Source organism: Mus caroli, chromosome 2 (assembly GCF_900094665.2).
Source record: "Mus caroli chromosome 2, CAROLI_EIJ_v1.1, whole genome shotgun sequence".
Classification (NCBI taxonomy): domain Eukaryota; kingdom Metazoa; phylum Chordata; class Mammalia; order Rodentia; family Muridae; genus Mus; species Mus caroli.
In genome coordinates, this window is record NC_034571.1 from 147,116,418 (window position 1) to 147,130,996 (window position 14,579).

At 37.9% G+C, this 14,579-nt stretch overlaps 1 protein-coding gene across 3 annotated transcripts in view; it reads left to right on the forward strand.

Moving 5' to 3' along the window:
• The window catches only part of Itch (itchy E3 ubiquitin protein ligase), a 123,673-nt gene that overhangs the window by 63,885 nt on the left and 45,209 nt on the right, over nucleotides 1-14,579 (forward strand). For all 3 annotated transcript variants that reach the window (XM_021182181.2, XM_021182162.2, XM_021182171.2), the window contains 3 exons: nucleotides 2,708-2,832; nucleotides 4,234-4,371; nucleotides 13,781-13,826. In XM_021182181.2, the coding sequence (XP_021037840.1) occupies nucleotides 2,708-2,832; nucleotides 4,234-4,371; nucleotides 13,781-13,826 (309 nt within the window). The remainder of the gene's footprint in view (nucleotides 1-2,707; nucleotides 2,833-4,233; nucleotides 4,372-13,780; nucleotides 13,827-14,579) is intronic.

The following is a 14,579-nucleotide window of genomic DNA, read 5'->3' on the forward strand; positions in this document are numbered from 1 at the left end:
TGTCTGTCTGTCTGTCTGTCTGTCTCTCTATCTATCTATGCATGCTGTGTATGATGGTGCATACATACAATCCTAGCCCTCTTCAGGCTGAGATAGGAGAATTACAGGTATTAGGCATACCTAGTCTACATTGCAAAACCCTGTTTAAAGAAGTAGTTTTGTATTTTAAAAATTATAGTGCACCAGCAAACCAACATTCAATTTTGTTATATTTTTAAAATGTTACATGATAGAAAGTTGTACCAAACAGTTGTACTATATATTTTAATTCTAGAACATTGTTTTTATTATGTTTATTTTTAAACTATTTTATATTCATTTTTCTATTTATATGTGTATGCAAAAAAAAAAGCCAGAAGTCCAGATCTCCTGGAGCTGGACTCAAAGTCTGGTCCTTTGGAATCATGTTTATTCCTCTTAGTCACTGAACTCACGTGCCAGCCCCAATTTTAATTTGTTTAAAATAATTTATTATTATTATTGTGTGAATTTATGAGGGGGTGCATGCTGTGGTACTCATGGGGTTAGGGGATAATTTTGTGGAGTGTTTTCTCCTGCATTTATGTAGGTTTCCAGGACTAAAGCCAGGTCACTAGACTTTTACTACAAGGACGTTAGATGCTTTCCCATCTTGCCAGCCCCTGTATCTCTGCTTTTATATTTAATATTCATATCATGGTTAACACTCGTGGCTGAGTATATACACATCTACCATCCATTATGTAGCTGTTTTCTAGTATTTGTTAATAGTAAGATACTAGACTTGTGTAATTTATATACAAGTGCATGTATGCTGATAATTTTTATCTACAGTATAAATTCATAAAAATTAATGTTCAGTTTCAGCACTAACTGATGAAATGTCATATGTTTGTGGTATAACCTGAGACATTGATCACTCATTGTAATTTAAAAAATGAAGATGAAAAGCACAATTTGCCAATGAGTAGATTTTAAAATTATATAGCACGTATGATTTGGGAAACTACAGACCTTAAGAAATGTAGATTATAATATAAATAATTGTTACTCTAAAAGCTACAAATTATTTTTATTACCTGATATTTGCAACTGTTGGGTTTTTTTTTCATGTAAAGAATAAACTAATGACTAGGAAAAAAGATGTTCTTTTAAATGTCAAGATGAGAAACTGTAAATTTTCCAAACAACAAACTTATTTGATTGTATTTATTCCTAGTAAATGTCAAAACAAATTGATAAACTTATAATGTGAGTGTCTGAGATTCTAGGAGTATTTTGATGTGTCTAATGATAATTTTAAGAGAAAATGAATGAAATTTAAAAATTACATGCTGTCTGAGTAAGGTTTCATTGCTGTGAACAGACACCATGACTAAGGCAACACTTTAAGGGCCATTGTTTAATTGGGACTGTCTTGTAGGTTCAAAGGTTCACTCTATTATCATCAAGGTAGGAGCATGGCTGCATCTAGTCAGGCATGGCACTGGTGGAGGAACTAAGAGTTCGACAACTTGTTCTGAAGGCAAACAGAAGAAGACTGGCTTCCAGGCAGCTAGAAGGGTCTTAAACCCCACCCCAAACTGACACACTTCCTCCAACAAGGCTACACCTATTCCAATAAGGCCACACCTCCTAATAGTGGTACTTCCTAGGCCAAGCATATTCAAACCTCCACACATGCATACGATCCTAGTGTATAGGAGCAGAATAGGAAAACTGCATCAGATTTCAGGCCAGCCAGGGTTATGTGAGTAAGACCCTGTCTCAAAAGACAGAGGAGATAAAAAGTAAAATTGAATGAATAAGAATTTACTGAAGATCATCTTGAGCTTTTGTTTGCAGATTTATCCTAATCTCTTAATTTCTACTGCCTTGGAAACACCATTGTAGAGCACATTGTTTATTGTGTGTTTTTGCCATGCATGAGGTGTGTGCTTCTGTTTTGAGACTGGGTCTTGTCCAGGCTTCCACATCTACATGTGCCTGCTATCCCAGTGACTTTGCCTCCCATGAATGATGGCCTGCAGGACTTCAGGTGTGCAATCGTAGACTTTAATTCAACCTGAGCTAGCTTCCTAGGTGTGTGACCCTGGCAGTTTGCTCACCCTCTTGGAGGGGCATTATTTTAGTATCAATTCCCACCTATGAGCTTACTGTGGGGATGATACCTCAAGTTCAGTGAAATTTATCACATAAGTAAGGATTTTATTGTAAATTCACTATTTCAAGAAATACATTTTAAAATTGACACATAAAATTAAGTATCTTTTTGGGCATATTGTTTCAGTAAATTCACTTCTTTAATAATTTGTTGCTTTCTAAGCAGTTTTATTTTGTTTCCAATATTCATGTATCTATGATGTTCCTACAGTCTAGTTGCATTCAAATACATTTTCATGAGATTTGAGAGCATAGACCACCAGGTTGAATAGTAAACTTTAGGAAGCGCAGGGAGGGACTGGCCATGTAGCTCTGCAGTTGAAGGTGCTTGCCTCCAATACTGATGGCCAGAGTTAGATCTCTGAGACCCACGTGGTGGAAGGAGAGCCAGCTCCTGCAAGCTGTCCTCTGACCTCCACATCCAACCAAATAAATAAGTGTAATTTGTTGGAATTCAAGAAAAAGAGGTACAATGAAAAGATTTTAGATATCACAGCTTTATTGTAACTTATAGGTTCTCATTGTGAAGTTTAATGAAAATAACATTTTCCTTTTTTACTTTCAGTATTGTTACCCCTACGAGTAAATTATGTTTTCGTGTGTGGAGTCACCAGACCCTGAAATCTGATGTTTTATTGGGAACTGCTGGATTAGATATTTATGAAACATTAAAGTCAAACAATATGAAACGTACGTATGTAAGAATAGCATAAAATGTACTTTGTTTTTTGGGAGAAATTCTTATGTTAAACATGTGGAACAACTCATACCATTATTTGTCTTATATTTAAATTGTTATTGAACTGGTGGTGATAGTTGTCATAGCCCTGGGAAGCAGAGGCAGATGGGTCTCTGAGTTCCAGGCCAGCCAGGCCTACACTGTGAGATCACAAATAGATTAAAGCAAAACAAAGCAAGTACAACAATTATTTATGTGGTTATAAATAATGACAGAAAAATCTTAAAACTGCTTAAAGCATTCTGATTAAGTTTGATTTGATCATTCGCTTTAGATATACTATTTCAGTAAATATTTATTTTCTTAGTAAATAAATACTTGCAAATTAATACATAAGTTATAGAAAACTTAAAGGTTTAAAACAGATGAAGGAAAAATATTTCAGAGAGGCAATGTGATGTTAGGAATTAAGGCATAGGGGGCTGGAGAGATGACTGCTCTTCTGAAGGTCCTGAGTTCAAATCCCAGCAACCACATGGTGGTTCACAACCGTCCGTAATGAGATCTGACGCCCTCTTCTGGAGTTTCTGAAGACAGCTACAGTGTACTTACATAAAATAATAAATAAATCTTGAAAGAAAGAAAGAAAGGAAGGAAGGAAGGAAGGAAGGAAGGAAGGAAGAAAGAAAGAAAGAAAGAAAGAAAGAAAGAAAGAAAGAAAGAAAGAAAGAAAGAAAGGCATATGTAGATTCTCAGTATTTATTTCTAATGCTTAACTTTGAAGTTGGGCTGGAGAGGTAGCTCAGCAGTTAAGAGCAATGACTGCTCTCCCAGAGGTCCTGAGTTCAATTCCTAGAAACCACATGGTGGCTCACAACCATCTGTAATGGGATCTGATGCCCTCTTCTGGTGTGTCTGAAGAGAGCAATGTTGTACTCATATACATAAAATAAATTTTAAAAACTTTTTCATTTAAAAAACTTTGAAGTTTCCTTATTTTAGGTGTTCATAGTTTTATTTTTAACTATAAAATCATAACTCAACAAATCATATTTTGAATATGAATTATTTTTCTACTCTTTGACATAATTTTAAGGACTTTTTTTCCTTATTTAGGTCTTATGATATATATAATCCATTATTAAATTATATTTTTATTCAATATATCCCAAGTTCATGTTGCTAAGTGATCCTTCTTGTCATGCTGGTTGGACTTATACTGTGGTGTGCTGGAATGAATAAAATAAATGATTCATATATTTAATATATATATTAAATACTATATATATTGGTGAAGTCATTCTCTTTAATAAGCAGTGTTCTGGTCTCAAAGGTCCTTAATCCTTTGTCTAGTAAAATACTTTACACATAGGAAAGAGTGTCTTTCTTACATAATTTTTGTTCTTTTTTAGTTGAAGAAGTAGTTATGACTTTGCAGCTTGTAGGTGACAAAGAGCCAACAGAGATGATGGGAGATTTGTCAGTTTGTCTTGATGGGCTGCAAGTAGAAGCTGAGGTTGTTACTAACGGTGAAACGCCATGCTCAGAGAGTAAGTGATTACTTTTCCCCCTTCGGAAGACAATATTATACGCGTAGAGTGTAGACTAAGCTTCTCTCTCTGTGTCTCTCTCTGTCTCTGTTTCTCTCTGTCTTTCTGTCTCCCTCACCCCTTGCTCTGTGTGTCTGTGAATTGTGAGTGGTGGTAGTAATACACTCACCTGTGCATGCCTCAGTGGATCCCAAAGATTGACATCAGGATATATCTTCAATCACTTAAAAAAAAGATTATTATATTTTTAATGTATGTATATGTGTGTCTGTGAGTGTAAGTCATATGTATGTGGGTTCCCCTGGATAATCCCATGGAGCTAGAGTTACAGGTGATTGTAAACTGCCTTGGGACTTGGGACTTGGGAATCTAACTCTGGCCCTCACAAGAGCAATATATGTTCTAAACCACCAAGTCCTCTCTCCAGCCCCTTTTGCTGTGTTTTTTGAGACAGGATGTCATGCTCTAGTTTGTCCAGGCTGTCCTGTCCAGCCAAAGATCCCCGGGATCTACCTGTCTTCACTCTTCTGCTCCGTGCTGAGATTACAGGCATGTGCTGCCTCACCAGGTTTCTACATGGATGTTAGGGAGCTGAACTCAGGTCATCATGCTTGTACAACTAGCACTTTACCCACTGAATCATCTCTCCAGTACGAGGCTGGAGTGATAGGCTGGTTTTGGACTCCCGTCTTCTTGCCTCAGCCTTCCAAGTGCTGGAATTATAGCCCAGCATTACCAGTTCAGTTATTACTTTGTGATTCTTCTGACAAAAATGGCTAGTGTAGTATCTGAAATTATTGTTAATTGCTATTCTTTTTTCAGAAAAAAAAAATGTTTATTTTCTTTTTAAAAAGGCATTGGTCTAGGAATAGTAAGTACCATAGCTCAGTGGCAGGTTACTTACTCAGTACATGTGAGGCCCTAAGGTGAATCCCCAGTATCATAATAAAGTAAACAAATAGTAAAAAAGATGCTGCTCACATTAAATAACATTTGTTGCAGTGTTTCTAAGGCTTTAAAAAGTTCTGCAGGTTAAAAAGCTGGGTGAGTAAAAGTTGAATCATTTGATCTGTGACTACTGAACAATTGATACGGCGTATCCTGAATGCTATTGGTGCAGCTAGTCCGATGTCCTTGTAAATTCACCCCTACACTGCTAATGTGGATGTAAGTGCCATCTTTAGCAGTGTCTGGTTGAGTTTAAATGACTCTAGGGCCTTGGTAGTACAAGACAGTATAAGCTGAAATCCATTGGCCATTTCTACTCATTCTATGAGCCATATTTACAGGGATATCTTTTGTGTTAATACAGTAAAAAGCCTGATTCATTATCTGTGTACTGGTACATTTTATAGTTTTAGGATATACTGGTTTCTGTTAAAGAGGAATTAACCACAATAAAGAACTTTCTAGTGATATCTGATAGTGTTTTTAGTAAAACCTTTCTAGGATATTCATAACTGATATTTTTCTCATTTAGTAATATGCTAAACTTATTTAACCATGTTACATATTTCAACCATCTTCCTGCTTCCTCTTCCCTCTCTATTTTTTTTCTTTTTCCTTTCTTTGCTTTTTTGGGTCTTACTATGTAACTCCAACTGTCTGTAGACCAGGCTGGCCTCAAACTCAGAGATCCCCCTGCCTCTGCCTCCCAAGTGCTAGGATTAAAGGCGTGCACCACCTTTCCTGTCTCTAATTTTGTTTTTAACACAGATTTCCAAAGGCCCTATGGCATAGAACATAAAGTAATAGTTTGGGTGTTTCGTCTGAGAAAACTAGTTTACTTAGTGTGTAGTTAGAGCAGTGATTATCAGGTTCTGATGCTCACTGGTAGAGAATTTCCTCTCTAACCCACAGATTTGTTTTATAGCAGGAATTTGTGTGAGCGTGCATCCCATGTGGGTGTTTGGACAGTTTGTGTGTCCTGAGCTCTGAACTCAGCTCATTGGTCTTGTGGCAAGTACCTTAAGCAACTGAACCTTCTTGTGTCCCTCACCCCTCTTCTTTTTATTTCAAAAGAAATTACAAAGTAGAAAGAAAATTTAGAAATGGTTATACTGCCTCAGACTTGAAATTCAACTGACTATTGTTCACAGGAAATCTGTAGTAGTTACACACACACACACACACACACACACACACACACACACACACCCCAAAAGATAAAGTATAAATAAATCATGTTCTTAAAACTACCCTAGGGGCTGGAGAGATGGCTCAGTGGGTAAGAGCACCCGACTGCTCTTCCGAAGGTCCGGAGTTCAAATCCCAGCAACCACATGGTGGCTCACAACAATCCGTAACGAGATCTGACTTCTTCTTCTGGAGTGTCTGAAGACAGCGACAGTGTACTTACATATAATAAATAAATAAAACAAATCTAAAAAAAACAAAAAACTACCCTAACCCTGAGTGCTTGCAGCTTCCTGTTTATAGGCTAGTTTTCTCAGTAGCTGGCACTTAATGCAAAAGTAATGCTAAAATCTAAACTGCTCACATACTTAGAGATTTACTGTTTATTTTCTATAGAAATTGACATTTATATATTAACATTTTTCAGCTCAAATGGGAAAATAATTTAACCTGATTTTTTTTTGGAAATAGAGAGGTTTAAATTATAAGAATTTAATCGCTCAGTGGTTAAGAGCACTGACTGCTCTTCCAAAGGTCCTGAGCTCAAATCCCAGCAACCACGTGGTGGCTCACAACCATTCATAATGAAATCTGATGCCCTCTTCTGGAGTGTCTGAAGACAGCTACAATGTACTTACATATAATTAAAAAAAAGAATTTAATTGGAAGAAGTTTTAATGGTTTAGAATTGAATTAGCCAGATATAAGAGCTATCATTTGTTGATTGCTTACTATAAGACGGTATGTTAATAGAGATCTTTATTCTTTTTTAAAAAGATTTTTGAAACATTTTAATAATAATGTTTAAAATAAAGAAAAAAAAAGAAACCCTAAAACTTTTCATATAATTAAATTGGGCAAGCATTAACCATTGACCATATACCCAGCATTTTTATTTCGGGGGGGGGGGGGCAACATTGAAACAGTCCCAAACTATAATTCAGGTTGACTTTGAAATCAAGGTAATCCTCTTGCCTCAGCCTCTTGAACGTTGAGATGTGTGAACCACTATGCCTGGCTTAGGTTTATTATTGCTGTTATTTTAGGGCCTCACTGTATGGCTGGCTTTGGCTGGCTTTGAACTTGCTCTGTACCCTGTATTGGTCTTAAATTTGAAGCCTTCCTCTTTGTAAAAGAGGGTTTTTACTACATTTACTTACATGTGTATGTGGATGCCTTCATATGCCATAGCACTAATGTGGAGGTCCAAGGACAACTTGCCAGAGTTGTTCTCTCTTTCTCTCTTCTTTTCTCTCCCTTCCTTTTTTCTTTTGAGTCAAGTTTTACTATGTAGCCCTGGCTATCCTGGAATTCACTATGTAGACCATGCTGGCCTTGAACTCAGTGATTCTTCTGCCTGTGCTTGTGCCTCCTGAGTGCTAGGATTAAAGATGTGCACCACTACACCCTCCTCCTGTAGTCTTTTTGAAATTGACTTATATTTCAACATTTTTATGTACTCAAAATATTAGTTGGCCTGCCCTCCTCCAAAGGCCAACAGAATTTCTTAATTTATTTTCCTTTGCTGTTGTTACTTATATTATTTTATATGTATTAATGTTTTGCCTGCATGTATGTATGTGCAGTGCCTGGTTCCTACTGAGATCAGAAGATCTACTTCTGGAACCCCTGGTGCGCTACCATCTTGGTGCTGGAAATTGGTCCTAGGTCCTCTCTAAGAATAATATGTGTTCTAAATTGCCCTGTGTTTATGTTTTTATTTGATATGATGAGTGATATTTTAAAAATTAAAACAGACTGTGATCACGTTTTCTTTAGATGGGACGTTTGTTATATTCTTCATTTTTTCCCAGTTTACAAGCACTTTGATTTGTATTATTTTATTTAGTATATGTACAAAATAAACAACTATGAAAACTACCTCACAGTTTACTTATTAAGACATAAATAATATCATTGCAGTTATCTGTATTTTTCCTTTTGTATCATTACTTATCTTTTTTGTAGTAATAGTAATTTTCTGCTTCCCATGACCTCTCAAGAGGTTTCCATTAAGTCAGATAAGCTTGTCATCTTTGGAAATGCCATCAAAGACTTGGTTTACTAAACTCATAGGCATTTTTTTAATCTAGTTAAGTTGCCAATGAAAGTTAACTACTGCATCATATTAAATGATAGCTGAATGTTTGTGAGTGTGTGTGATGAGTGTACACATCTATGTGAGTGTGTCCAGCTGTGCACACTGCAGGTAGAAGACAGTGGCTTTTTTCCCTCTAATTCTGCCTTGTTCCTTTGAGGCAGCAGCATCTTCTGCTATACTTGGAGCTCTGGTATTTTGACTGACTGACCACCAGCAAGCTCAGCACTAACTCCTGTTTCCTCCCTTCTTGGTGCTGTGGTCATAGCATGTGTTGGGTCACTTGTGGCTTTGATGTGAGCATTAGGTTCTGCACAGTGGTCCTTATGTTTGCACAGCAGGTGCTCCTCTCTTGAGCCTGTAGCTGACTTTGAGTTGTATTGTGCATCAGCGCCTTTCTAAATAAGTAACATTGCATATGTACACTACAGTTTATCCATCTTCAGGTAGGCATTTAGCTGATTTTCCTTTTGGCTATTATGAGTTATAACTAATGCAGTTAACTTTCAGGAAAACTTTCTCTGTGATGTTTTAATATCTTGATTATGTTTATAAGTAGAATTGTTGATGCTTGTATAGCTAGTTTTACATTTTCTGGCTTTGTGTGGGGATGTTGAGAGATTAGTTTAGTTTTGAGATAGGTCTCACATAGTACAAGCCCCATACTCACCATGTAACTCACGATTGTCCTGAATATCTGATCTTCTGCCTCAACCTGCCGAATGCTGGGATTAAGGTACATGCACCACCACGTTCTATTCGTGTGCTAGAGATGCCAGGCGTAAGTCTCAGGGCTGCTGGCAGTTGGAACAAGTACTCTGAGCTCCACTTTCAGCCTTCTCTTTAGTTTTTGGGGACAGGTCTCCCTAAGTAGCCCAGGCTGGCCTCAAATTCAACAGCCTGTCTCTGATTCTCAAGTACTGGGATTACAGTCATATGCTACTACCATGCCCAACATACTAATTTTCTTCTGATCATGGTTTTCCTCTATATTTTCTATTTAATAATAATATCTAAAACCTTTGAAGGTATAAATGATTTTTTAAATTTTTTGGTGTTTTGAGATCTTGATATATAATATTGGCTGGCCTGGAGCTCACCATGTAAATAGACTATCAGGCTAGCCTCAAGTTTGCAGCAGTTTTTTCAGTATGCCTCTGAGTGTTGAATACCAAAATTGTAGGCATGTAACACTATGTTAACTTAGAAAAGATTTTTCTCTTTCCCTCATTGGGGCTCATTTTGTTTTTATTTTATGTTCTTTGATTGCAAATTTCCCATTTATTTTCATCTGTCCAAACTTAAAAGGCCTAATTTGGGAATTCTTTGATTTGGAGAAAATATCTTTGTGTTAACTAGTGCCAGGGTTAGCTACAACCAAAAAACATTGAATCGACTTTCTGGGGTTCCTAGCCCAGTGCAGTGTCTGGCTCAGTACTCCTATCTTGCTGCTGGTCTGAGGCTTTCTGGTCCACGTCATGGCTGGTAACTGCCACAAGATAAAAGGTGTTTTGAAACTGCCTTCTGCTTCTATTCTGATATGTCAAATCAAACTTTTGTTTGATTTTGAGATTGTTAGGCAGCCAAGGAATATGAAGTGTGTTAAGTTGCTTTAGAAAGTCATTATTTTATTGAGGGAGGGCTCTATTAATTTACCTCACTTAGGTGAAATCTTTATAAATCTCCCAGAGTTTCCTGTGGGTAAAACCTGTGCATCTAGAATTTTGATAGGATTTCTTGTCACCATGCTCATCTCCAAGTGACTTTCTCATTTATTCATTTGTGTGTATCTATGTGGTGTGTGTATGTGTGTGTGTGTTGTGTTTGTGTGTGTGTGTATGCGTATGTGTATGGAGTCTGTGTGTGTGAGGTGCCCATGTGCTACAATGCATGTGTAAAGGTCAGAAGACAATTTTTGGAGTTGGTTTTCATCTTCTACCTAGCCTCTTCTTCTGGCTGCTGTATTGTACACTCTAGGCAGCTGGCCTGAGAGATCCTAGGCATTTCAGTCAGTCTCCAGTCTTGCTCTAGAAGTACTGGGTCATGGATGCATACCACTGTATCTTGATTTTTTTATACAGGTTCCAGACATTGAGGCTTGCATGGCAAGTGCTTTTACCTGCTGAGCTATCCCACCCCAACTTTTTTACCTATGGGAGAAATGAAATGCTGGCTTGCTTTAGTACTTAATGCTACATTGTTTTGGGTATAGTTTTCTCACTCCACTTATGTCCTGTGTATCATTTAAAGAAAAGATAATACACATAGAAAGCATTGTTTCATTTTATTTTGAAACAGTTTCACACTGGAGCTCAGATTGACTTGTAATGTATTATGTGTCCCAGACTGACTTTAGATTAATGGCAGTCTCTTGATGAGATAACTGGTGTGAACTATCACACCTGGCGTATGCAGTGCCAGGGCTCAGGTTCAGGGTTATGTGCATGTTAAGCAAGCATTCTACCAACTGACCTACGTCTCCAACCCCCCCCCCCCCATTATAAAAGCTCCTCATTAATCAGGCTTGTAACATGCGACAGGTTGTCAGATAAAATGGAAAGTTTCTAAAGTATTGAAACAAAAATCCATGTCACCATAAATATAATACCACAACCACAATAAGAAAAACCACCACAACGAAATCATACGTTCCCTGTAATAGCTGTGAACTGATCTTGGACACTTCTTGAATATAGCAGATGTGGCCTGCTGGATCTGGATCATACTGTGTGGCTTTAGGGTCACACACGTATGACAGGGCTATGTATGGCATTGTTGGCTTGACTCAAGAAGCAAAGGAGGTCCAAGCACATTCTAGTGTATATTGAACATCCTTTACATACTGACGTGAGAAAGAAGAAAGCAACATCATCACGCTGTCAGAAAGCTGCTAGAGAGTAAGGACGGCTGTGTGAAGCTTGAGGCTGAAAGGCAGTGAGTGGTTCACAGCTTCATTTCTTTGGCTTCTCGGATAGTGGCTGTTAAAGCAGCAGGATGAGGTTCTAGTTCATGAGTCACCGCTCCTGACTTGGCTGACTGCCAGGATCTTTCCAGTCAGATTCAGACATCAGATGTATTTTGGGGACTAGCATGGCTATATCCTTGGGCAAACTGACATGCTGGGACTCCTCAAGTATATTTGTCCACATGGTAAATTTACTACTCTACTGGAGGTCACTCAGCCCTTCACTGCCAACTTTCAGAGAACTCCCAGCAGCACACTATGTTATGTTTTTAGAAACAACTTTAATAATTTATTAAGGTACATTTTATATATCATAAGGTTCACCATTTCAGTTGTATAGTTAATGATTTTTCATAAAAATTATCATTGTGTTTATTCTGTGTTTCTGTGTATGTATGTGAGTATGACGAGACTGGAGATTAGAGGCCAACTTTTGTGAGTCAGTTCTCTCCTTCCATCAGATGGGTTCCAGGGATCAAACACAAGTTGTAAAGTTTGGTGACTATCACTTTTGTCTGTCATCTTGCTAGCCCATACTTAGCATATTTTTGAGGTAACATGGTTTGCTAGTTTGTTTTTAATACTGTAGATTTTACTACAGTTTCAATTATAAAACAATTCCACAAATTATCCATTCCACTATATCATTTTTAAATGTGTATTTCTCTATGATCTCTTGTACTTAAAAAAAGAGAAACAGTGGATTTCTACCACCCTTGCTAGCTGTGGCATAGTATGGTTATGAATCATATTAACATAACAAAGAGCTGTGGTGTGATATGTTGGTGATTTACTATTGGAATCATGATTGTATCTTGGGAGTTTTGTGCGTTTACCAGTTGCATCTAGTCTGAGAGGACTGAGTTAGCCAGAGCCAGAATGACTCCATGACAGGCTGCCAGCTTGCAGTTTGGGAGACTAGGCCTAAGTTTCTATTTCCCAGAAATGAGAACCTGGATCCAGGAACCTGTGTGGTCAGCCAACTACAGCCACAGGCGGCCAATCCGGGGACACCTTGTCATCTAGGCTGAAGTAAGAATAGATAGCTAAATGAATAAATGACACCCCCTGTCTTAGTTAGGGTTTCTATTCCTGCACAAACGTCTTGACAAGAAGCAAGTTGGTCAGGAAAGGGTTCATTCAGCTTACACTTCTACATTGCTATTCATCACCGAGGAAGTCAGGACTGAAACTCGAGCAGGTCAGGAAGCAGGAACTGATGCAGAGGCCATGGAGGGGTGTTCTTTCCTGGCTTGTTCCCCACCCCTACCCCCCGGCCCTCACTGGTCTCCACTGCCTAACCAATTGTTCAATTAGAGCCCTAGAGATAGAGCTAACCAATCAAGGTAAAGAGGTACATGCGTCCCTGGAATTCCCCTGACAGTAAAAGCTGGGTCTACAAGCTCACTAGCTGTCTCCATTCCCAGATGGGAAGACCCCTGCATGCAGGAAATTCTGTTGAGTAAACATTCTTGCTTTTGCATCCTATTTGAGTCTGGGGTATTGTTCTTCAGTGATTCTTAGACTGTAACATGTTCAACTGGAGTCCTATGCAGTTTTCAGTTTTCTGTCTCTTTCAGTGTCCACAGACTGATTTTAACACCTTACACAGTCCTGACAGAGTCCTAGGAATCCTTCCTGTGAATAGAACTAGAAGAATGCATAAACATACGGCATCCATTTCGGCCTCTTTGAAACTTACTTGTTTTTTCAGTCTTGTTCCTCTCAGAGAATTCTTTGTGTCTTTTCATTTTCTCTGATTTTTTCCAAGCTCTTTTATATAAAGGGTTATTAATTGCTTTGTTATTTTGGAGTTGATTTTGTATTGACTGATGATTAGTAACTTTCTCCCATCTTTCAGATGAAGTAAATGGTTAAAAGCTGTGTGTGAAGGTGCACGCTCCTCCTCACGAGGCTGAGGGGAAAGCACGAGGAGTCAGTGCCAGCTTGTTGAGTTAGAGTCAAAAAATGCAGAAGTGAGGTGTGAGTGACATACCTTAGCTAACCTCTGACTAAGTAATGGTCTGCATGTGTATAGAACTGAAGAATCTGAGCTGCCTGTTTTCCCTTTGGAAATCGTGTTTGGATTTATAGTTGTCATTAGAAAGATTTAATAGTTTAATAGAAGGCTTTGCTTTTTTTTTTGTTTTAGTTTAAGTTGAAAACTATTCTGTTGAATCTCATTTCATTTAAACTTATTGATGTTAAAGGTACTACACAGAATGATGATGGCTGCAGACCCAGAGATGATACAAGGTAAGAGCTCATGACTGCTTACCACAGAGTGCAGAAGTGTGCAAGAACGTTAACTTGATCAGTTTATTTCAACTTCAGGTTCAGGGGGCTGGAAAGTTGGTTCAGGAGATCTGATGTCTTCTTCTAGGTTTCACAGACACTCATGTAAACACATCTGTGTATGCATGCATAAATGCATATGTAATACTCAGGAAAAATTACTTACTTTCAGGTTCAGATTGCTAAATTGTGGGCCAAGTATTTTGACTTATCTATATTATCCCAGCAGTTGGGTGGCTAGCCATTAGTTTAAAGCCAACTTGGACTACATAGTGTAGACTTGGGCTAGCCTAGGCTACTAAATGAGGAACTCTATCTTTAAAACAAAACAAAACAAAACATATTCTATTAGCACATATGTTGAGTATCTCACAAACTGCATGTAACTCCAGTTCCAGGGAACCAACACCTCTCTGACCTCCGTGGGCACCTATATAAATATATGTGCCTATACACAGACACAAGTAATTACTTATAAATAATAAAATTAATCTTTAAAAAATATGAGAACCAAAAAAGCAATGTTGCGGATTATAATGGAAAGTTATCAGAAAGAGAACATGTCATCTTATCACATTGCTGCTGGGGAGAACAGATGAAGCAGGAGCCAAGCAGGGGACAGGCCTGGAGTCCCAGCGCTTGGGAGGTAGAGTCAGGAGGGTCAAGCATTCAAAGACCAACACTGATAACTTGATTTTTTTTTTTTTTTTTTTT